This window comes from Rhincodon typus, chromosome 7 (genome assembly GCF_021869965.1).
Source record: "Rhincodon typus isolate 14 chromosome 7, sRhiTyp1.1, whole genome shotgun sequence".
In the NCBI taxonomy this organism is placed as follows: Eukaryota; Metazoa; Chordata; class Chondrichthyes; order Orectolobiformes; family Rhincodontidae; genus Rhincodon; species Rhincodon typus.
Window position 1 is genome coordinate 92292086 of NC_063338.1, and position 24420 is coordinate 92316505.

At 42.3% G+C, this 24420-nt stretch overlaps 1 protein-coding gene across 1 annotated transcript in view; it reads right to left on the reverse strand.

Moving 5' to 3' along the window:
- LOC109913260 (protein Wnt-6-like) overlaps window positions 1-23747 on the reverse strand; it is a 53157-nt gene extending 29410 nt beyond the window's left edge. The window contains exon 1 of the mRNA XM_020512748.2: window positions 23534-23747. Within this exon, the coding sequence (XP_020368337.1) occupies window positions 23534-23732 (199 nt within the window). The 5' untranslated portion in view covers window positions 23733-23747. The remainder of the gene's footprint in view (window positions 1-23533) is intronic.
- Between the last annotated feature and the right edge of the window lie 673 nt (window positions 23748-24420).

Below are 24420 nucleotides of genomic sequence, written 5' to 3' on the forward strand. Positions count from 1 at the left end.
TTCGGAACTGGCCATTCTGGGAATACTTAACCTGCTGTGAAGAGTTGTGAGACGTCTTTAGAATGGTATAGCGCAAAACACGGCCCTTCGGTCCAATGGTGTCTGTGCTGGCATTTTGAAAAGACTATCTGCTCCCCATAGCTGTGCAGGTTTAAATTCCCTTTCGAATGTTATCATTAAATCTGCTTCTACTGAGACTTTGAGGCAGTACATTCCAGATCACAAAAGCTTACTGTGTGAAGAAATCCTCCTCATTTTTCTTTGTTCCTTTTCCAATTATCTTAAACCTACGTCATCTGATTACTGGCTGCCCTGTCCATGGAAATATTCCTTCCTAAGTTACTCTCATCAAAGTCACTTTATGGCTTTGAGCACCTTTCTCCTGTCTCCCATTAACCTTCTCTGCAGTGAGATGCACAATCCTAGTTTCTGCAGCCTCTCCCCCTTAACCGAAGTCACATAACCCATATATCCCTCTGCAAATCTCCTCTGCACCCTCAACATCCTTCCCACTGTGTGGTACCCAGGGTTGGACACAATGTTGAGACCCAATCTCGGGCCTTTATTTATTTGAAAAAAAGGAAATATTTTCCACCTGGAAGATGCAACCTGGCAGCAAACCAGAGAAAAAAACGTAAGAAAAAAGGGAACAACAACAATAAAAAAAACTCCAAGAGTACGGGGCTGTGTCTGTACATGAAAAAGGCAGCAAGGACTACTAAAGTAACTCAGCCGGGAAATTGGAAAAGCAGGGCACGCGAGGGGTTAATCTACTTAAGTAAACATGTTAAGAATGCACTTTTTTTTTGAAAATAAAAAAATGGGCATGGTGCAATGGTACAGCAATGCTGTCAATAAGGCATGCTTGTGTGAGAGGGGGTGGGAGCCTGTCTTAATACTGAACACTGATGAGTTCACTAGTCCTTCAGGACACAAATTCCGAACAAATTTTACCTGCAAGTCTCTGCCTCAACCTGCCAGGCGCTTTCAGCCAAGGGCCAAGAGAGGACATTGAAGCGATTTTTTTTTTCATTACTTTGTATATCTACATACAAAACCCTGTTTAAAATAAAGCCTCACATTACAAAATCATCCACTAATATATATAGAAAGAGAGAAAGGTTTTGCCTATTGTTTCTTTTCTCTTCCATAAGATGGTTGATAATTTGATCGTTGCGTACTCATGGATATACTAAATAGGGCCATGCATCTTGAAGAAAGGACAGCACATGCTTTAAGTGTTGGCTTGTGGCTGGTTAGGTAATCTACAGTTGACAATGTTGTATTTAACTCGAGGTTGAATAGACAGAAAAAGCATTTGCCCACAATTTGTTCTCCAGCTGAATCTTGCCAAATTCCAAACTGGTTGCTCCTTAGGATTGTTATGTCTGGCTTAGGGTTTCCAGTTGCAGGAGGATTTCAACAAAGAAAGGAGCATTTTTATGTATTTTTGTCAGACAGTGGTGGAGAAGAGGGTGAAACTCAGTGGCAGCAGTGTGTCCTATCTACAAGATGCACTGCAGAAATTCACCAAAGACCCTTAGACAGCACCTTCCAAACCCATAGTGTCCAGGGATGTGTAGGTTAGATGGATTAACAACGGGATATGTAGGGTTATGGGGATAGGTTAGAGGGGTGGGTCTGGGTGGGATGCTCTTTACAGGGTCTATATGGGCTGAATGGCCTGCTTCATTGCTGTTGGGATTCTATTCTAAGGATCTTAAGGATTCTAGCACCTTCCAAACCCACAACCACTTCCATCTAGAAGGACAAGGACAGCAGACATAGGGGAACACCACCACCTCCAAGTTCCCCTCCAAGTCACTCACCGTCCCGACTTGGAAATATATTCCTTCACTGTCGCTGGGTCAAAATCCTGGAATTCCCTCCCTAATAGCATTGTGGGTCAACCCACAGCAGGAGGAATGCAGCGGTTCAAGAAGGCAGCTCACCAGCACCTTCTCAAGGGCAACTAGGGACGAGCAATAAATGCTGGCACAGTCAGCGATGCCAACGTCCCACAAAATGAATAGAAAAAAAAACTTTGTGAATTTCTGCAGTGCATCTTGTAGTTAGCACTTCACTCAAAGGGGTTTGTCATTTCATCACTTATAGGCTTGTGAATTATTGGAAATCTCAACCATGGAGATCTGTGGATGCAAAGACATTGATATTTGCAACAGGCACTCAAGGGTCTGATGGTGCAGAGGAATGCATGAGTAATCTAGAGTCTTGGTTGACTCCTAGCTGCCCTGTGGACAATCAGGGATTGGCAATTAATGCTGGCCTAGCCATTGATGCTGATGTTTCATGACTAAATAAAAAACACATTCATGGGATGTGAGCATCATTAAATCCCTCCAGCCTGTTCCACCATTCAATGAGATCATGTCTGATCTTGGCCTAATTCCATATACCTGCTTTTGGCTCATATCCCTTGCTTAACAAAAAAAATCTATCTCAGATTTAAAATTAACTGATCTGGCACCAATACTGTTTGTGAAGGAGAGTTCCAAACATCTACCACCTGTTGTATGTAGAAATGCTTCCTAACATCTCTCCTGAATACTTTGGCCCTAATTCTCAAACTAAGTCCCCAGTTCTAGAATCCACAACCAGTGGAAATAGTTTATCTTTATCGACCCTGTCTTTTCCTGGTAATATCTTGAAGACTTCAATCAGAACACCACTTAGCCTTCTAAATTCTCGGGAAAACAGACATAATTTGAACAATAAGAACCGAGAGAACTGCGGATGCTGTAAATCAGGAACAAAAACAAAGTTGCTGGAAAAGCTCAGCAGGTCTGGCAGCATCTGTGGAGGAGAAAACAGAGTTAACGTTTTGGGTCCTGGAACTTCTGAAGAAGGGTCACCGGACCCAAAATGTTAACTCTGTTTTATCCTTCACAGATGCTGCCAGGCCTGCTGAGCTTTTCCAGCAACTTTGTTTTTGTGTGTGTGTAATTTGTATAATCTCTCTTTATAGCTTAACCCCTGAAGACCAGGTATCATTCTTCATTCCTAAGGTGTGGTACACAGATCTGCTCACATTACTCCCCAAGTGGAATCCAATCAGAGTTTTGTATAACTGCAGCATAACTTCAGCATCCTTGTACTCCAGTCCAGAATGTAAATCTGGCATCTGGCTCCTCTTCTGAAGCATCCCAACACACAGGAATGTCGTGTTTTACAGTGATACCAGCCCACATCTAATGATATACATTGGGATGTTGATGAGGGATGGAGAGCTCCATGGGGTCTCAATAGAGAAGGCCCAGGCCTCAAGATAACTCCATCTAATAAAGTACAAAAATGGGTCCCAGCCTCTAAAAGCACTTCATCAAAGAGACAAAGCATTGGTATTTAAGCTGTGCCTTTTTTTATTATATTAATGGGAGGAGGACGATAAGGGAGATTTGGCCTAGTGGTATTATCACTAGACTATTAATCCAAAGACCCAGGTAATGTTCTAGGGAGATAGTAAGAACTGCAGATGCTGGAGTCAGAGATAATACAGTGTGGAACTGGAGGAACTCAGCAGGCCAGGCAGCATCAGAGGAACAGAAAAGCTGACGTTTCGGGTCAGGACCCTTCTTCAGAAGTCAAACGTCAACTTTCCTGCTCCTCTGATGCTGCCTGGCCTGCTGTGTTCCTCCAACTCCACAATGTGTTATATCTCGTGTTCTCGGGATCCATGTTTCAAATCCTGACATGGCTGATAGTGAAATTTGAATTCAAGAACAAACCTGGAATTTAGAATCTAATGATGGCCATGAATCCATTGTCAGTTGTTGGAAAAATCGATCTGGTTCATTAACACCGTTTAAGGAAGGAAACTGCCATCCTTACCTGGTCTGGACTCCAGGCTCACAACAATGTGTTTGACTCTTAAGCTGACCTCTGGGCATCTGGGGATGCCAAGATATGGAGGTGCCAGTGTTGGACTGGGGTGGGCAAAGTCAGAAGTCACACAACACAGGGTTATAGTCCAACAGGTAAATTTTAAACCATGCTTTCAGAACACTGCTTCTGCATCAGGTGAAGTCACAAGGGCTCCAAAAGCTTGTGATTTCACATAAACCTGTTGGACTATCATTTGGTGTTGTGGGACTTCTGATAATTGTGGAAAGGCAATAAATTCTGGCCTAGCCAGTGACACTGTCATTCTGTGAATAAATTATAAAAAATTCCACAGTATTACATAGCTAATTAAGCACTATATCTGACGCCTAGTCATTGCTATAATGCATGAAATCTGACAGTGGATTTATCCACAGAAAGCTCCAAGATACGGCTATGAGATAAATCAGTTAAGCTCTGTTTTAATGATGATGTTTGAAGGATAAATATTCATTCAGGGCTGTGGTGGCAAATGGTGAGATGTAGGCGGTAATGTTACTCGATTAGTTATCCAGATGCATCCGGGCTACTGTGTGGAGATATGGGTTGAAATCCCATTTGGCAGAAGGTGAAAAATGAAATTGACTAAGAATTTGGAGCTAAAAGCTAGTCTAATGGGGACCCTGTAACTGCAGTCAGTTGTGGTAAAAACTCATCTGGTTCATAAATGAAGGAAGTCTGCCATCCTTACCTAACCTGGCCTACGTGTACCTCCAGATCTACAGCAATATGGTTGACTCTTAACTGCCCTCTTGGCAATTAGGGATGACAATAAACACTGGCCCAATCAGTGATGGCCACATCCCATGAACAACTTAAACTTTCTCCAGCTCTTCTCTGAAACACTGACATAAATATGTTAGATATAAAGTCATGAAATATCACCAAAAGTAGGCCATTGTGTCTACTCCACCATTCAAAATGATGTAATCTGATTTGAATGTGTTTGAAATTTCACATCCCCATCTACTTTCCTCATAGAAATTTTGTCCACTTAAAAATAACGATTGCTTGATTGATTGATTTATTGTCACATGTACCGAAGTACAGTGAAAAGCTTTGTTTTTGAGCAGTACAGGCAGATCACAGTAAGCAAGAGAGATAGTAAGAACTGCAGATGCTGGAGTCAGAGATAACACAATGTGTAACTGGAGGAACACAGCAGGCCAGGCAGCATCAGAGGAGCAGGAAAGTTGATGTTTCGGGTCGCGACCCATCTTCTGAAAAAGTACCCTGATATGAAACGTCAACTTTCCTGCTCCTCTGATGCTGCCTGGCCTGCTGTGTTCCTCCAGCTCCACACTGTATTATCTCATAGTAAGCAAGGATGTACAGAACAAAAAGACTTAGACAGAGGCATACAGATTACATTGCACAGGGTGTGTGCCAGGCGAGATCAACGTTAGCAACATCAACATTATTTGAGGCTAGAGAGTCCATTCATCACTCTCATAACGGCTGAGAAGAAGCTGTTCCTGAACCCGCTTGTGTGTGTGTTCAGGCTTCTGTATCTTTTGCCTGATGGAAGGGGTTGTAGGAGATCATTACTGGTATGGGATGGGCCACATCTGGAGCAATGTGTATACTCCTTATTCCAAATATCCCCACCCTCACTGTTTTCTGAGGCAAAGAATTCCAAAGTCACACAACCATCTGAGATAAAAGAATTTCTCCTCATCTCTGTCCCCAAAAGGGTGATTCCTAAATTTTAGACAGTGCCCCCACCCCCAGATCTAGAGTTGACCCAAAACAGGAAACATCTTTTCCCCAAGCATTGTGTCAAGACAGTCCGGGGTCTTATACATTTCAATCAGTTCACCCTTCATTTTTAAATTTCAGTGGAAACAAACATAGTGTGTGTAATATTTCGTGTATTACCTAATCATTTCCAGTAGCAATATAATAAAACGTCTTTGACCTGCCTCCAACACATTGACACCATCTTTAAATAACAAGTGTGCGCGTTGCTCCAGATGTGGCCTCACCAATACCCTTCGAATAACATTACCACTTTCATCTCACCATTTGCCACCACTGCCCTGAATGAAGCATAATTAGGTTACACTCATGTCCAATTCCTTTTGTAAAAAAGTGGCAGATGGAGTTTAATTTAGATAATTGTGACGTGCTGCATTTTGGTGAGGCAAGTCATGGTAGGACTCGTTAATTTAATGGTAGGGTCCCAGCAAGTGTTGCCGAACCAAGATACCTAGGGTTCATAGTTCCTTGAAAGTGGAGTCGCAAGTAGACAGGATAGTGAAGAAGACATTTGGTACGCTTGCCTTTATTAGTCAGTACATTGACTATAGGAGATGAGATATCATGTTATGGCTTTCAGGTCATTGGTTAGGCCACGTTTGGAATACTGCATTCAATTCTGGTCTCCCTGCTCTAGGAAAGATGTTGTTAAATTTGAAAGGGCTCAGAAAAGATTTACAAAAATTTTGCCAGGGTTAGAGGGTTTGAGTTATAGGGAGAGGCTGAATAGGTTGGAGTTATTTTCCCTGGAGTGTTGAAGGCTGAGGAATGACCTTATAGAGGTTTATAAAATCATGAGGAGCATGGATAGGGTGAATAGCCAAGGTATTTTGGCTCTGGGTAGTTGGATTCCAAAATTAGAGAGCATAGGTTTAAGGTGAGGGGGAAATATTTAAAAGGGACCTAACAGGCAAATTTTTCATGCAGAGGGTGGTGCGTGTATGGAATGAGCTGCCAGAGGAAGTGGTAGAGACTGGTACAATTACAACATTTGAAAGGCATTTGGATGGGTACATGAAGAGGAAGAGTTTAGGGCCAAATGCTGGCAAATAGCACTAGATTAATTTAAGATACCTGGTCGGCATGGATGAGTTGGACTGAAGGGTCTGTTTCCATGCTGTATAACTCTAGGCCCCTATAACTAAAAAGGATAGCATTTCTTAATTATTTTTGTCGTTACATACTCATTTTACAATATCTCATCCTACATCCCCAAGATCCCACAGACCTTGGAATTCTGCAGTCCTTTTTCATTTAAGTAATAATTAATGTAATAACTTAAATAAGTTTATATCCCTCTCAGGGAATAGTTGGGGCCTCAGTTAATGCCTGTCTATGCCTTGCTTGGTATTTGTGTTGTAACATAACTTGCTATTTTATTGAAAGCTGGTGACTTATATAATTATTAAAAATGAAATAAACTTAGTGTGTTAAATTCACCAAATAATGATGTCAGAAATCCTGAATTCCAATAAGCTGTGGTTTCAGGGACTCAGGGTAATTCTGTGGGAGGATTGGGTACAAATCCCAGTTAATAGCTGGTGCAATTTAAATCCAATTAAATTAAGAAAAAAGACAGAATTGGAAGTTTGTCTCAGAGACGGTGTCCATGAAATTATCACTGATTGTTGTACAAACCTATCTGGTTCACCAGTAGCCTTTAGGGAAGGAAATAGCGAACCCAAAATACAGTGGTCACCTCTTATATGCCCTCTGAAAAGTCTTAACAAGACATTCAGTTCTCCAGGGATGTGTAACAAAGTTTTGCCTTGCCAATGATGCCTTATCCCATGAACACATAAAATAATTGACACCTACGAAACATGAGTGGCTCTTTAAGAACTAAGCCCCAGTCATCAATACGGGACATGATCCAGTCATATAGAATTCTGCTTCGCAATGACGTGCAAAGGAGATATCTATATGTACCTGCAGCCAACTGTATAATTTTTCCACATTCTGCCAACCCAGAATTCTGGATCCCAATGCAACCAGCCCTGATTTAAATGTTTCTTCAGCTGCTTCCCTTCGATTGTCCATTTCCTCTGAATTATTCAGCACTGGTGTAAATTTACTGAACTCCCATGCATTCTAATAAAGTACAGATGGACTGTAACATCAGCCCTTACACCAACTGTTCAAAACATGTCTCCTAAAATGCAAATGTTTGCAAGCAATTTTACCACAGGGATAATTTTTCTGTCTGTGTTCTTTACATACTTTCTTGCTGAGTTCTTCTCCTGCTGTCCCCATTTCCCGATTCCTCTATGTAACTCACTTAATTCCCTCTTTCTGGGATATCAATGGATTGTAGAATGGTTATAGCATGGAAGGAGGACATTTGGCCCAGTGGGTCTGTGCTGGCTCTCTGCAAGAGCAATCTACCTGTTGTCACTCCCTTGCCTTTACCTGTAGAATCATACAGCATGGAAACAGACCCTTCGGTCCAACCAGTCCATGCTGAACATAATCTCACCTACCTGCTCCTGGTGCATATCCGTCCAAACTTTTTTCTATTCATGTACTTATCCAAAAGTCTTTTAAATGTTGTAATTGTGCCCATATCCACAACTTCTTCAAGAAAATCATTCCACATGTGAACCATCTTCTGTGTAAAAAATCTGCCTTCATGCCCTTTTTTAAATCTCTCTCCTCTCACCTTAAATATGTGCCCCTGGTTTTGAAATCACCCATCTTAGAGAAAAGACACCTACCATTAACACTATCAATACTCCTCATGATTTTATAAACTTCTGTAAGGTCACCTCTCAACCTCCTATGAAAGTGAAAAAGTCTCAGCCTATCCAGCCTTTCTTTATAACTCAAACCTTCCATACCCAGTAACATCCTGGAAAATCTCTTCTGAACCCTGTCTAGCTTAATAATATCTTTCCTATACCCGGGTAACCTGTAAAAGTTTCCCTTTTTAGTTAATAAATCTGCCTCAAACTACGTTCTCAGGCAATGTGTACACGACCCTAACCACTCGCTGATTGATACACTTTCTGCTCAAGTCTCCATTGCTGCTTTTGCCAATCACCTTAAATCTGAGTCCTTAGGTTCTCAATCCTTCCCTTGATGGGAACTGGTTCTTCCTATCTATGCTGTCCAGATCACTTGTGGTTTTGAGCACCTCGATTAAATCTCCTCCCAGTCTCCAAAGAGAAAAGGGTCCCAGCTTCTACAATCTCCTCATCCCTGGTCCATTCTCATAAATCTTCTCTGCATTCTCTCTCATACCTTCATATCCTTTTCAAAGAGTGTTGCCCAGATTTGGACACAGTGCTTCACTTCAGGTCAAACCTGAAGCCATTGCCTTTCACATTCCATCACTGCCCTACCCCTGCCACAAACTCTGTAGCTTAGCAGTTGGTGAGGCCTCTTCTGGAAAACTATGTGGAGTTCTGGTCACCCTGTTATAGGAAGGAAAGTATTAAGTTGGAGTCGGTTGAGAAAAGATTTACCAGGATGTTGCCAAGAATTGAGGGTTTGAGTTATAAGGAGAGGTTGAATAGGCTGGGGCTTTTTTCACTGGAGCATAGGAAGTTGAGGGGTGACCTTATGGAAGTTTATAAAATCATGAGGGGCATAGATAAGGTGAATGGCAGGTGTCGTTTCCCTGGGCTTGGGGATTTCAAGACTACGGAGCATATTTTTAAGGTGAGAGGAGAAAGATTTAAAAAGGACATGAGCGGCAACTTTTTTTTTTACGGATGGAGTGGTTCATGTGTGGAATGAACATCCAGAGGAAGTGGTGGATGCAAGTACAGTCACAACATTTAAAAGACATTTGGATAAGTTCATGAATAAAAAAAGGTTTCAAGGGACATGGGCCAAGTGCAGGCAGGTGGGACATGTTTAGTTTAGGATTATGGTTGGCACAGACTGGTTGGACTGAAGGGTCTGTTTCCGACCTGTATGACTCAATGGCTCTATGACTCTTTCAGTTCCATTCCAGTTCTTGGGCTGTTGCCCCAAGTTGAACCAGGTTGCTCACAATCTCAGTATCTTATTCAAATCAAATGAATCTTCTAGTCCCATATTGTCTTCATTACAAAGACCACTTCCTTTCGTCTGAGCTTGTCCCTGTCTCAATCCAATGATTGTCTCATTTGTAACTCTGGACTCAATAATCCTATTGCTTCCTTGGGTAGACTTCCATCATTCCGCCTTCCCAGAATTTCAGTTCAACCAACGCCTTGCTGATTGTCTTCCATCAGGCGTTGGTTTGGGAGCCTATCAAGTGAGCGGCTTGGTCCCACATGTTTCAGAATGAGAACTCAGAGCTCGACCTGGGATGGGAGGGATATGGAGGAGAGAAACTAGAGGAGGTTGGGAACGACTGACTCAGCCAAAGGAATTGAGAAGAATAGACCACATAGAAAGAAAGATGTTGAATTTTAAAGCACCTTGTACAGCTGCAAGGTGTTCCAAACTGCATTACAGTGAACAAAGTGTTGTGATAGGATTAGGGTTAGGATTAGGGTTAGGGTTAGGATTAGGATTAGGGTTAAGGTTAGGGTTAGGATTAGGATTAGGGTTAGCGTTAAAGTTAGGATCAGGGTTAGGGTTAGGATTAGGATTAGGGTTAGGGTTAGGGTTAGGATTAGGGTCAGGGTTAGGGTTAGGATTAGGATTAGGATTAGGGATAGGGTTAGGATTAGGGTTAGGGTTAGGATTAGGGTCAGGGTTAGGGTTAGGGTTAGGATTAGGATTAGGGTTAGGATTAGGGTCAGGGTTAGTGTTAGGGTTAGGATTAGGGTTAGGGTTAGGGTTTGGGTTAGGATTAGGGATAGGGTTAGGATTAGGGTTAGGGTTAGGGTTAGGATTTGGGTTAGGGTTAGGATTAGGGTCAGGGTTAGGGTTTGGGTTAGGATTAGGGATAGGGTTAGGATTAGGGTTAGGGTTAGGGTTAGGATTAGGGTTAGGGTTAGGGTTTGGGTTAGGATTTCTCATTGATATATACTGTGGAAATCATGGTAACGTAGCTAATTTGTGCACTGTAAACTCCTACAAACATCCCTGTGATAATGACACATTGAGGCTGCACATAGATGGGAAAGCTACCATCTACAGATTCCTCCCCAAACCACTCACCTGCCTGACTTGGGAATAAATCACTGTTTCTCCACTGTTGCTCGGCCAAAATCCTGGAAATCCCTCCCAAACCACAATATGGGTCTACCTACACCAAGTAGACTGTAGCTGTTCTAGAAGACACCTCACCACCACGTTCTCAAGTGCAGTTAGGGCTAGGTAAAAAATTCTGGTTCAGCCAATGACACACAACATTTTATTTTAATTCATTCACAGGTTGAGGGCATCACTGGCCAGTAATTTATTGCCCATCCCTAATTGCCCAGAGGGCAGTTATGAGTCAACCACATTGCTGTGGGTCTGGAGTCACTTGTAGGCCAGACAAGGTAAGGATGGCAGTTTCCTTCCCTAAAGGACATTAGTGAACCAGATGGGTTTTTCCCAACAATTGGTTCATGGTCATCATTAGATTCTTAATTCCAGATATTTTATTGAATTCAAATTCCACCGTCTTCCATGGCGGGATGCAAACCCAGGTCCCCAGAATGTTATTTGAGTCCAGCTATAATACCACTGGGCTATTGCCTCCCCGAATATTCATCCAGTGAATGAATAAAAAAGCATTGTAGCACTGCTAGACACAATTGATGGAAGGTAACAGTTTGTTCAAGTTGTGGTCCAGAAAAGAAGGTTAGAGATAGTTGTGGGATTTTGCATGGAGAACATCATTGATGGTCAATGTTTGAGATGATAATGGTGATTCTTAAGAGGGACGGGTACAGAAGCTGAGACTCAGGACCTTTGAAGCATTAACAAGTGCCAAGAGGGGAGACTTGGCTGAGGTGTTAAATGCAGTTTGAGCCTGATCTCTCAGCTTGTGATAAAGGAACCCAATTCAGAGAAGTACAGGGCAGTTCTCCCCAGAATCTTGGCCAATATCTATCCCTTAACTAATTAACTAATCAATGGAGAGAAGGCAATATAGTCTTTGTCTCATTGCTGCTTATGGGATCTTGCTGTGCGCAACTGGCAGCCATTTTTCCCTCAGCATTATAATACTGACTGCAGTTTACAAATATTTCATCAGTAAAACATTTTGGAACACACTGTGCTTGTTATGAAGGTCTTTCATTCTTTGAGTTGTTCTCGACCTAACTGCTGAATAGGTGTCGAATTGGCTATATCACTTGGCTGTTATTCCAAAACCCAAGCTAATGCTACCATGGCAGACAATGACATTTGAATCCAATAAGAAGCTGGCCTAATTGTGACCATATAATCATTGACGATTATAGCAAAAACCCATCTGCTTCATTAATGCCCTTTAGAAAAGGAACTTTGCCATCCTTACCCAATCTGGCCTACTTGTGATTCCACACCCCAGTAATAAGCTATCAACTCTTAACTGCCCTCTGAAATGGCTGGTCAGATCACTCAGTTCAAGGGCAGTTAGGGATGGACAACAAATGTTATCCTTGCCAGTCACACTCACATCTCACTAAAGAATAAGGGTAAAAATCATGGCTAATTTCCGTCTCTGACTTCTCAGAATCTCAAAGTGCTTTTCAACCTTGAGTATCTCATAATCATTTAAGATATAATAATTATTTTTGCAATGTAGAATCAGCAACCATTTTGCCCACACCAACCTCCCAAAAAAGCAATGTCCATTATATAATGTGCTTCAGCAATAAAAACAAAGTTGCTAGAAAAGCTCAGCAGGTCTGGCAGCATCTGTGGAGGAGAAAGCAGAGTTAATGTTTCGGGTCCAGTGACCCTTCCTCAGAACTGCTTCAGCAATGTTTGTTGAGAGGTAAATATTGTCCTGGATGCCAGGGAGAAATCACCAGCTCTTCTTCCAGATAACAGTCTTAATACAATTCACATTCTTCAGATAGGGCAGACAGCCTTGGTGTTAATGTGCAATCTGGAAAGAAGCACCTCTCCTTATCTCAGAAGTAGATGGGTCACCCCTCAGTGACACCTGCTTCTCGATTCCACCTCAAGATGAAGCATCATCTCCACATGTAAAGACCACTCAGGGGCTGATACATTTCAATTAAGTCCCCTCTTACTCTTCCAAACTCCAGGATATAAGCCTGTCCAATCTCTTCTCATAAGCCAAATCTTTAATTCCAGTTGTTAATCAAGTTAACAGCTTCCAATGTATTTATATCTTTTCTTATATAAGGAGACTAATACTGCATGTGGTATTCCAGATGTGATCTCACCATAGCCCTGTATAACAGGAACATAACCGCCCGACTCTGGTATTCAATTGCCCTCACAATAAATGATGGAATTCTATCAGTTTTCCTAATTACCTTGCTGTACCTGCATACTAACTTTTCATGATTCCTGCACTACCACACACTGATGCCTCTGTGTCTTAGCCTGCTGTAACCTCTCACCATGTATACTCCATTTGTCAGATCTTTTCCCATTCATTTTGCCTATCTTTGTCCCTTTGTAACCTCCTCACAACTTACTTCCTTGCCTATCAATGCATCATCAGCACATTTAGCAACCACACCTCTGGTCTCTTTATCCAGCAATTTGCACCATTTCCCTGATCATTGCAATTTTCTTGGGTTCCTCCTTTTTCTCCATTTAATGATTTACAACTATTTCTGGAATGCCATGAATATACTCTACTGTGAAGGCGAATGCAAAGTACCTAACAATTCATCTGATACCTTCATATTTTCCATTATTAATTAATTATTGGGGGAGATGGTGCTGCATTAAAAATGTCACTGGACAAGTCACCCACAGTTACCGGGCTAGACCCTGGGAATACTGCTTATAGCTTTGGACTCCTTATTTCAGGAAAGATACGTTAGCATCGGATAGACTCCAGAGAAGGTTCATTTGGTTGATCCGATGCATGGAGGGATTTTCTTGAATATCTGAGGCTGAAGGGGGGTGGGGGGGGGCGACCTGATAGAAGTTTACAAAATTATGAGAGCCATGGATAGGGTGGATGGTTGGTGTTCTTTTCCCAGGGTAGAAATGTCATTTACTAGGGGCCATAGGCTTAAGGTAAAAGAGGATAAGTTTGAAGGAGATGTGAAAGGCAAGCTTTTTTTACACAAAGGGTATTAAGTGCCTGGAATGCCCTGCCACAGGAGGCGGTGGAAGCAATTATAATAGGAATGTTTAAGAGGCATTTTGAATGGGCAGGGAATAGAGGGATCCAGACAGTGTAGATGCAAAATGTTTTTAGTTTAGAAAGCTATCATGTGCTGTCACAGGCTTGGTGGGCCGAAGGGCCTGTCCCTGTGCTGTACTGTTCTTTGTTCTTTGCTCTCCTTTGAGAGGTTGAGTAGGTGGGCTTCATACTGACTGAGTTTAGAAGAATGAGAGGAGACAAAATATACTGAGGCTTGACAGGGTAGATGTGGAAAAGTTGTTTTCCATTGTGTGAGGGTCTAGGGCCAAACAGCATCATCTTAGAATACATGATCGCCTATTTAAGACAGCAATGAGGAGGAATTTCTTCTCTCAGAGGGTAGAGAATCTGTGGAATTCATTACCACAGAGGGCTGTTAAAGTTGGGTTATTAAGTATATTGATGGCTGAGATCAATCAACAAATTTTTAATCAGTAAGGGAATCAAGAGTTAAAGGGGAAAGGCAGGAAAGTGGATTTGAGGATTATCAAATTAGCCAAGGTCACTTTAAATGGCAGAGCAGATTCGATAAACTGAATAGCCTACCTCTACCCCCATGCCATATGGTTGTACGATGTTCCAGGAATATGGGTTTGAACTCCAACATGACAGAATGAAAAATTCAAATTCAATGAACAAAATCTGGAAATAAAACCTAGTCTAATGATGTAAAAACCCATCTGGCTCACTAACTATTTTTTATTCATTCACAGGATGTGGGTATTGCTGGCTAGACCAGCATTTGTTGCCCACCCCTAATTGCCCAGAGGGCATTAAGAGTCAACCACATCGCTGTGGGTCTGGAGTCACATCAAGGTAGGGATGACAGTTTCCTTCCCTAAAAGACAGATGGGTTTTTCTGACAATCACTTCATGGTCATCATGATACTCCTAACTCCAAATTCCACCATCAGCCATGGTGGGTTCAAACCCAGGTCCCCAGCACATTACCTGGGTCACTGGATTAACAGTCCAGCAACAATACCACCAGGCCATCACCTTCCCCAATGTCATTTAGGAAAGGAAATCTGCTGTCCTTACCAGGTCTGACCTACATGTGACTCCAGACTTACAAGAAATACCATTGATTGTTAATGCCCTTTGAACAATTAGGGGTGGGCAGCAATTGCTGGCCTCTCCAGCAATATCATCATCCCATAAAAGAATTCCTAAAAGTTGTGTCTCTGATATTTAGATAAAGCACTCTAGTCCTCGACTCTGCATCCAGTGAAAATAATTTCTCTCTACCTACTTTATCTGTCCACCTTAATTGCTTAAAAACTTCAATTGAATCACCTCTTGCTGTTCTAAATTCCAGAAATGCATTCCTACTCCTCAGTCAGAATTTCCTTCCTAACTGTGTCCCTACACCCTGATGGTTCAATGAAACAGCGCACCACTATATTTATTTTCCCCTTTATTCATTCACACAATGAGAGTGTCACTGGCTAGGCAGCATTTATTGCCCATCCCTAATTGCCCCAAGTCAACCACATTGCTGTGGGTCTGGAGTCACATGTCAATCAGACCAGGTGAGGATGGCAGTTTCCTTCCCTAAAGGACATTAGTGAACCAGATGGGTTTTCCCTGACAATCAGCAATGGTTATTTGTTGAAATCAAATTCCACCATCTGCCACGGCAGGGATTCAAACCTGGGTTCCCAGAACATTACCTGAGTCTCTGGATTAACACTCCAGCGATAATACCACTAGGCCATTGTCTGCCACATTCCCTCAGTCCAGGGGATCTAGGGATGGGCAATAAATCACAACAACAAAAACATAAATTGCTGGAAAAGCTCAGCATGTCTGGCAGCATCTGTGGAGAGAAGTCAGAGTTAACATTAACTCATTTCTCTCCACTGATGCTGCCAGACCTGCTGAACATTCCCAACAATTTCCGTTTTTGTTTCTGATTTACAGCATTGGCAGGGATTTTTTTCTCAGTTTTGACTTGATGGGCAATAAATGTTGGCTCAGTCAACAATGTCCTTCAAACAAACCACCAAGAGAAATCTAGCTAGGGTCATATGAAATCTGTCTGACAACAGATTTTGCCAACTTGGCGGTTACTGGAGTATTAGTAATGGTGAATCTCTCCAGCAAATCAGTCAAAACCCTTATATAATAGCAAGATGTTTTGTCAGCTCCACGCAAACTCCTTATACCTTTCAACATTGATGATCCTTCTCTTTGACAGAGCTGTTTCTGATACTCTGTTTAAAATGACATCTCTTTTTACAAATTAGAAGCGATGGGTGCTTTCTAGATGCTGCTTGTGTGGTTTGGTGTTCAACATGTAAATATACAAGAAACTAAAGCCACAAGGGGGGATTTTGTTTCTTCAACGGTGTTCTCCTGGGGCATGGCCCAGGACTAAAGAAACAGGATCCACTTGATTCAGGAATACTTGTCAAGCTCACAGATGCTGTGTATGGCACAGTGTTTCAGGAAGCCATTCGAGTGTAAGGGAGAAGAAAGGATTGCACTTCTAGTAGAGGGATTGATACTATTCTCTGTAGCAAAGACTGAGCATCTAGAGAAATTCCATATCAAAACCAAAAGAACTGCGGATGCGGTAAAGCAGGGACAAAAACAAAGTTGCTGGAAAAGCTCAGCAGGTCTGGCAACATCTGTGAAGAAAAATCCAGAGTTAACGCTTTGGATCCGGTGACCCGAACTCAGAGCAGTTCTGAGGAAGGGTCACCAGAGCTGAAACGTTAACTCTGATTTTTTTTTCACAGATGCTGCCAGACCTGCTGAGCTTTTCCAGCAACTCCTGTCTGTTTTTTTTTAGAGAATTCTATGTTGCTGGCCAGGTGCCAAGGTTCGGGCCATCTACTCAGGACTGGACAGGAATTTGCAATGGGAGGGAGAGGATCCAGCTGTTAGGTATACGAACTTGCAGAGATAGGTTAAGGGGAGCTTCTGAAGGATATTTGTAGAATCTATTTAGCAATATTTGGTAAGATGGAGGCCAAGGGCAACATTAAGGTATGTCAGATGACAAGAAGGGTGTTCTGGCTCTTGAGGGAGTGCGACAAAGGTTTACCAGACTGATCCCTGGTTTGGGACTGCTGATATATAAGGAGAAACTGGATCAGTTTTGACTATATTCACTGGAATTTGGAGGAATGAGGGGTGAATCTCATAGAAGCCTATCAAATTCTAACGGGACTAAAGAGAGTAAACGCAAGAAGGATGTTCCCAATGATCAGGGAGTTTAGAACCAGGGGTCACAGTCTAAGGATATGGGGTAGGCCATTTCAAATGGGGAGAAATGTCTTCACCCCGAGAGTGGTGAGCATGTGGAATTTGAAATAACTCAACAGGGGCCGGTATCCTGTCACTGAGTCACCCTTTATTTACACGTGGAGAGGCCTTGTCACTGATCCAGCTCCCTCAGAGCCAGCTCTCAGAGTGAACAGAAGCTCTGACACTCCTGTTTACACCTGTCAGCCAGGACTCCCTGATTGGACCAGGTTAACAGCCCCAGTCAGGGAACTCATATTCTATGGGTCCACCTGGCTGACCTTGTAACAATCACTACAGAATTCTCTGCCACAGAAAGTGGTTGAGACCAAACATTTGAATATTTTCAAAAAGGAGTTAGAGACAGTTCTTAGGGCTAAAGGGATCATATGGTATGGGGGAGAAAGCAGGAATAGGGGACAAGAGTTGGATGTTCAGCCATGATCATATTGAAAGGTGGAGCAGGCTCAAAGGGCTGAATGGCCTACTCCTGTTTCTATTTTCAATGTTTCAACTACATTTATCTCAGGTATTGGACTCAGCTGAAGAGTAACCTCCACATGACTCCAAATTTTGCCCTTTTGCCTCCTTCATAATGCAGAGATGGTATGGAAGAGATTCTCCTCAGACTGAGGGTAATGGTGGACAGGGATGGGGAGTGGTACTGGATGGAGTGCAAACTCAATCTCATATCTTTCTGTGAGCAAGGAAGGTGTTGATTACACCCCACCCCTACTCGCCCCACCTACCCAGCTGGCTCTCCCTCCACCAGTGCCACAATCGAAATGAGTAGGAGGTTTACTCTGCCCCTTTTTGAAATGTTCCATGTGGCTCAATGGAGGACTTAATTAGGACCTCATGAATCTCTTTCTGTTGATCAAAATCCAACTTAAGTTTGTCAAAAGAAACCCAACCACAAAACCACTTGCTCCTGATCATCTGTGGAAGGAATCTGTAATTTTGGACATGGGAACCCTGGATGGTGTAACAAAGATATAGGAGGGTGTTTTATTCATTTAACACGCCAGTGTGTTGTTCAGAAACAGGCCAATTGGTTTCCAAACTAACTTTGAAGTCCCATCACTGATGTTCCACGGTGAAAAACATCAGTCAGTATTCACTCAGCAAGATTAACCAGCCCCACTTCTACAAACATCCACTCCTTCTAACACTGATGCTCAGTAGCGGCAGTGTGCACTATCTACAAGATGCACTGCAGAAATTCACCAAGGCTTCTTAGACAGAGCCTTCAAAACTCATGATCACTTCCATGAAGGACAAAGGAAACTGATACATGGGAACACAACTCCCTGCAAGTTCCTCTCCAAGCCACTTACCATGCTAGTTTGAAAATATATCACCAGTGTCGTCCGGTCAAAACCTTGGAATTCCCTCCCTAAGGGTATCGTGGGTCTACCTATAGCTACATGGACTGCAGTGGTTTAAGAAGGCAGCTCACCACCACCTTCTCAACGGTAACCAGAGTTGTGCTAAAAATTGCTGGCCCAGCCAGCAATGCTCACATCCTATGAGTGAATGAAAAAAGGTTTTCATAAAGATTCAAGTGCCAATTGACCAATACAAGTGCTTCCATCAGTATTAATCACATTGGACAGGCTATTGGGTCAACACCATCCTGTTTGTCAAATATTGCCATTGTAGCTCCAATAACCATTTCAACAGGAGTAGTACTTTTTTGGTATTCTTTCCTCGAGTATCAACATCACTGGTGAGCTCAATCTTTGTTGCCCATTCCTAATTGCCCCTTGAACTGAGTGGTTTGCTCAATTATTTCAGATGGTCAAATTTCAACGACATTGCTTTGGATCTGGAATCTCACAGAGGCCAGAGTGAGTAAGGGTAGCACATGAGGCAATGGTGTGTCAGTATTGTTACTAGATTAGTGATACAAAGACCATCTGTAAGGTCCTGAGGACCAGCATTCACATTGCACCGTGGCAGATTGTGAAATTTGAATTCAATAAGATCTGGATTTTTTTCTTTAAACATCTATTAGTGATGTTTATAAAATATTACTGATGCTGTTTAGGAAAGAAATTCTGTCTTCCTTACCTGGCCTGGTCTCCATGTGACATGGTTGACTCTTAACTGCCATCTGGTCAATTCGGGATGGACAATAAATCTTGTCTAGCAAATGATCCCCTCAGATTTAATGAAAGAATAAAACAAAATTCCTTCCCTTGATAGGGTTTTTTGACAATTATTACATGGTTGCTGCTAGATTAGCTTTTAATTCCAGCTGATAAAGTCCAGCCTATTGACATCCATATAGCCACTATCAATTATCTTTAAAAAAATACCACCTGCTTCACTAATGTCCTCCAAGGAAGGAAATCCTGACTAAATAACTTTGTCTGGGTTTATAAGTAAGAATTAACTATGGAAACATATTACACTGTAATTATGTCATGGAGTTGTGGACAACCGAAGAAAGGTCACTGGGCTCAAAACATTAACTCTGTCTTCTCTCCACAGATGCTATTAGCCCTGCTGATTTTCTCCAAGATTTTTATTTAATTTAGTTAAAAATATTTTGGGCAGTTGAAAGGAGACCTGACTGAATGTATATGCAATTATAGTTTCTCCTAGAAAAGGAGGTTGTTCAGAGCAGTTAAGGGAATAATTTAACCCTATGTAAGGGTTTCAGTTTGTGAAAATGTCCAGACCAGAAGTGTTTGGTTAGAATGTTGTAGATTATTAGAAGACTGAGAAAGTCTGAGCTCCCCATTGTGTGAGCATTCCAGGAAAATGACTTCACATTCACAGGATGGGAACTAAGAAGAAGCAGTTAAGGCAGAGTTACAGATTTGATAGGAAATGAAAATCTCTCTATACTTTTGCTATACCACTGATGATGTTGGAGAGAAGATGGGATTTTGTTTCTTTGTTTTCTATTTTGAACTTTTTCAAACTGTGTGATATTTAGATGCCTGGTTTGTATCATGTCATTCCCATTTTTATTTCTTTTATGTAATAAACTTCTGTTTTGTTGTTAAAACAAATTGTCAGCCTTAGGTGCTTATGTCCCAGTGGAAGTATAGTATTTCAAATGAAACAAAAAACAAAAATTATCAAGCCAGATTTCATTCTGGGATCTGGTCTATCCAATAGTAATATCACTGGAATCATAGAAACACAGGAACAAGAATAAGCCATTCAGCCTGTTGATCCTACCCCACTATTCAACATAATCAAGGCTGATCGAACACAAGCCTTTAAAAACCGAAAGAACTGTAGATGCTGCAATCAGAAACAAAAACAGAAATTGCTGGAAAAGCTCAGCAGGTCTGGTGGCGTCTGTGGAGAGAAATCAGTGTTATTGCTTTGGGTTGAGTGACCCTTCCTCAGAATCCTTCCTTGACTTTAATGCCTTTAACCGCATTAGCCCTATTGCCCTTAGGCCATTGGTAAACAAAAAATTATCAATTTCTGCTTTAAATACACTCAAAAGACCAAGCTTCCACAGCCCTCTGAGGTTCAGAATTCCAAAGGTTCACATAACCCTCTGATCAAAACAATTCCTCAATCATAAATGGCATCCCCTTATTTTTAGTTTCAGCCCTCTAATTGTAGACTTCCCAACCAGTGGAAACATCTTACCTGCATTTATCCTGTCTATCCCATTAAATATTTTGAAAGTTTCAGTGAGATCACCTCTCATCCTTCGAAACTCTGAGGATATAGGGCAAGTTTACCTAAACTCTCTTCATAGGACAGTCCTGCTTTCCCAGCAACAATCTGGTGAGTATTCACTGCATTCCCATTCTGGCAGTAATATCCTTCCTGAGATAAAGACACACAGACTGAACACAATAATCCACATGCGGTCTAACCAAACTTCTGAACAATTAAAGCAAGATTTCACTATTCCTGTACTTAAATCTTCTTGCAATAAGGATCACCACTCCATTAGCCTTTCTAATAGCTTTCCGAACATGCAAATTAAAATTGAGTGTCTTACTGACAAACACACCTAGGCTTCTCCGAACATCTAGACTTTCCAACCTCTTACCAGTTAAGAAATAATTTGCACATCTGTTCCTCTTACTAAAGTGCATAACTTCACATTTTTCCATATTATATTCCATCTGCCATGTTTTTGTCCACTCACTAAGCCTGTCTAAATCCCCCTGAAGGCAATTTACATCTTCCTCAGTACACACATTCTCGCTCAGATTTTTTATCATCCACAAATTTGGAAATATTACATTTGGGCCCCTCATTCAAGTCATTGATATATATTGGGAACAGCTGATGTCCAAGTCCTGATCCCTGCAGTACCCAATTAATCAAAGCATGGGAATGACCCATTTACTCCAACTTTGCTTTTTGTCTGTCAGCCAATGCTTAATCTACACCAGTACTTTATCTCTAATCCCATGTGCTTTCATTTTTGCCAACCAGCCTAATGCTATTCCCTGGGCTTAGGAGAACAAGACATGATTTGATTAAAACTTCCAGTTTATTTAAAGGGATTGAACAGAGTAAACACTAGGAGGAGGTTTCCATATCTGGGGTGGGTGAGTCTAAAAAACAGTGTCATAGTCTCAGATTAAAGGATTGGCCATTTAGCTCCAGGATAAGGAGAAATTTCTTCATTCAAAAGCGTGTGACCGCACGGAATTTTCTAACTAAGTGGGTTACAGAGGCTCAGATGTTAAGTAAATTCAAGATAGAGTCTGAGAGATTTGGGGATACAATGGGAGTTATGGAGTTTGGGAATGGTGTGGGAAGGTACAGGTGAGGTAAAAATTCAATCAAGATCTTGTTGAATGGCAAAGAAACAGGCTCAAGAGGCCAAATCTCCCTACTCCTGCTCTTATTTCTTATACTGAGTGATACTGGCACTAATGTCAAGTCCATGTCTTTTCTCATCATCCATTCATGGGATGTGGGTATTGCTAGCCAGATCAGGATTTATTGCCCTTGACATAGTAGCAGTGAGTTAACTTCTTGAAAGGCTGCAGTCCTTGTGCTGTAGAGACACCCACAGTGAAGGGGTTCCAGGATTTAGACCCAATGACGCTGATGCAATGGTGATACATTTCCAAGTCAGGATGGTGAGTGGCTTGGAGGGGAACTTGCAGGGGGTGGTGTTCCCATGTATCTGTTGCCCTTGTCCTTCTAGATGGAAGTAGTTGTGGGTTTGGAAGGTGCTGTCTGAGGAGCCTTGGTGAATTTCTGCAGTGCATCTTGTAGACAGTACACACTGCTGCTACTGAGCATCGGTGGTGGAGGGAGTGGATATTGTAGGGGGTGGGTACGGTGTCAATCAAGCTGGGATGCTTTGTCCTGAACAGTATTGGATTTCTTGAAAGTTGTTGGGAGTTGCACTCATCTAGGCATGAAAAGCTGCTTGGGTGATGTAGTATAGGGCCCCGCAGTGTGAAATAGCATAGTGGGAGAACCAGGTGGGAGAACTATGAAACCTTCCTTTCCACCCTCAAAAGCGGGATTATGAAGATGGCTGACAGACCTCCTTATGGCTGAGGTCCCGTTTAGGGGGAGGTGATGGCCCAGTGGTATTATCGCTGGACTGTTAATCCAGAGACCCAGAAAATGTTCTAGGGACCCAGGTTTAAATCCCACCAAGGCAGATAGCAAAGTCTAATGATGACCATAAGCTCATTGTCAATTGTCAGAAAAAACCATCAGGTTCACTAATGTCCTTTAGGAAATGAAACTGCCATCCTTACCTGGTCTGGCCTACATGTGACTCCAGACCCACAGCAATGTGGTTGACTCTCAACTGCCCTCTGGGCAATTAGGGATGGGCAATAAATGCTGGCCTAGACAGTGATGCCCTCATTCTGTGAATGAATAAAACAAAATTGCTACAGACCAGAGATGTAACCTGATGTTTGCATCCCTTCTGTTCTGGTTCCTCACCAGCCGGTGACTTTACAGACCAACTCATTCCGGCTTCACACCTGATTACCGACTTGGTATCCCAGCACATTCGTCAATGCCCATCAACAGTCCTACAGGAAGCTTGTAACTGTTTGCCCAGATCCTTGGCAATTCCATGCCCTGGAAATTGTCTAATGGCTCACATGGAAACCCCAGGGAATTATTCCTTTGGGAAACTGATGAGGGCTCATTTGGCAAAGTTTGATTCACTGGTGGGGCAGGGTGCAGAATAGGTAGGATGGAGGGAGATTTGGGTTTCAAATGTTAATCCGGGCATCTGTTACTGTGTGATTTGAGGTTGATGCAGTGCTGGATTAAGCAGTTCAGCATGCTGCTGTGATAGGTAGCACCAAAACAATAACCCCTTCAGAGAACAGTTTATGCGATTAGATTAAAATCCGAGGCTTAAAGCAAATGTGCCCTTTGACCGCCCCATCTCGCTCCCGCTTGAGAAAATGATCCATGATCTGATTCGGCTCATACCTTGCTGCAGGATTTTTCGGAAGTATTTGTTGTGGATGGTACAGTTCCACCTCCGGCTTCGGAACTGGAACTGGCATTCCCGTACTCCCAGCCTGGCTCCTTTCGCCACCTCACTCACGATCTCCGGCTCAGTTTGGCACAGTTCAGCCTGCTTCCCTGCCAACCGCTTGGTTTTCCGGCAGATGCTGTTTGGGTCCATCACCAGGGGACTTCCCACTGCCCTGTGTCCGAAACAAAAGTGAATTGTTTTTTTTTAAAATCAACATGATTTTGACATTGTCACGGCAACATCGCTTTTATTAAGAGATAGTAGGAACTGCCAATGCTGGAGAATCTGAGGTAACAAGGTGTAGAGCTGGATGAACACAGCAGGCCAAGCAGCATCAGAGGAGCAGGAAATCATTTTCAGATTTCTGAAGAAGGGTCCAGAGCCGAAACATCAGCTTTCCTGCTCCTCTGATGCTGCCTGGCCTGCTGTGTTCATCCAGCTCTACACCTTGTTAGCATTTTTATTAAAATTGGGGAGAACATTAAGGACGATCACAAGGAACAAATGGTTCGAACTATCAGCAATGACTGTACAGAATGCAACTCTTTCCTTTGGAAAAGACAGAGCTAAGAGGTGACCCAATAAGACTCTTTAAAATGGTGAGTTCGGCTGAACATACAGAAAACATTTCCACTTGAAAGGAGACCATGGCCACAGCATTATAAATATTTTCTTTTATTCATTCACAAGATGAGGGTGGCACTGGCTAGGCCAGCATTTATTGTCCAGAGGGCATTTAAGGGTCAAACACATTGCTGTGGGCCTGGAGTTACAATGTAGGCCAGACTAGGTAAGGATGACAGCTTCCTTCCCTAAAGGACATTAGTGAAGTAGATGG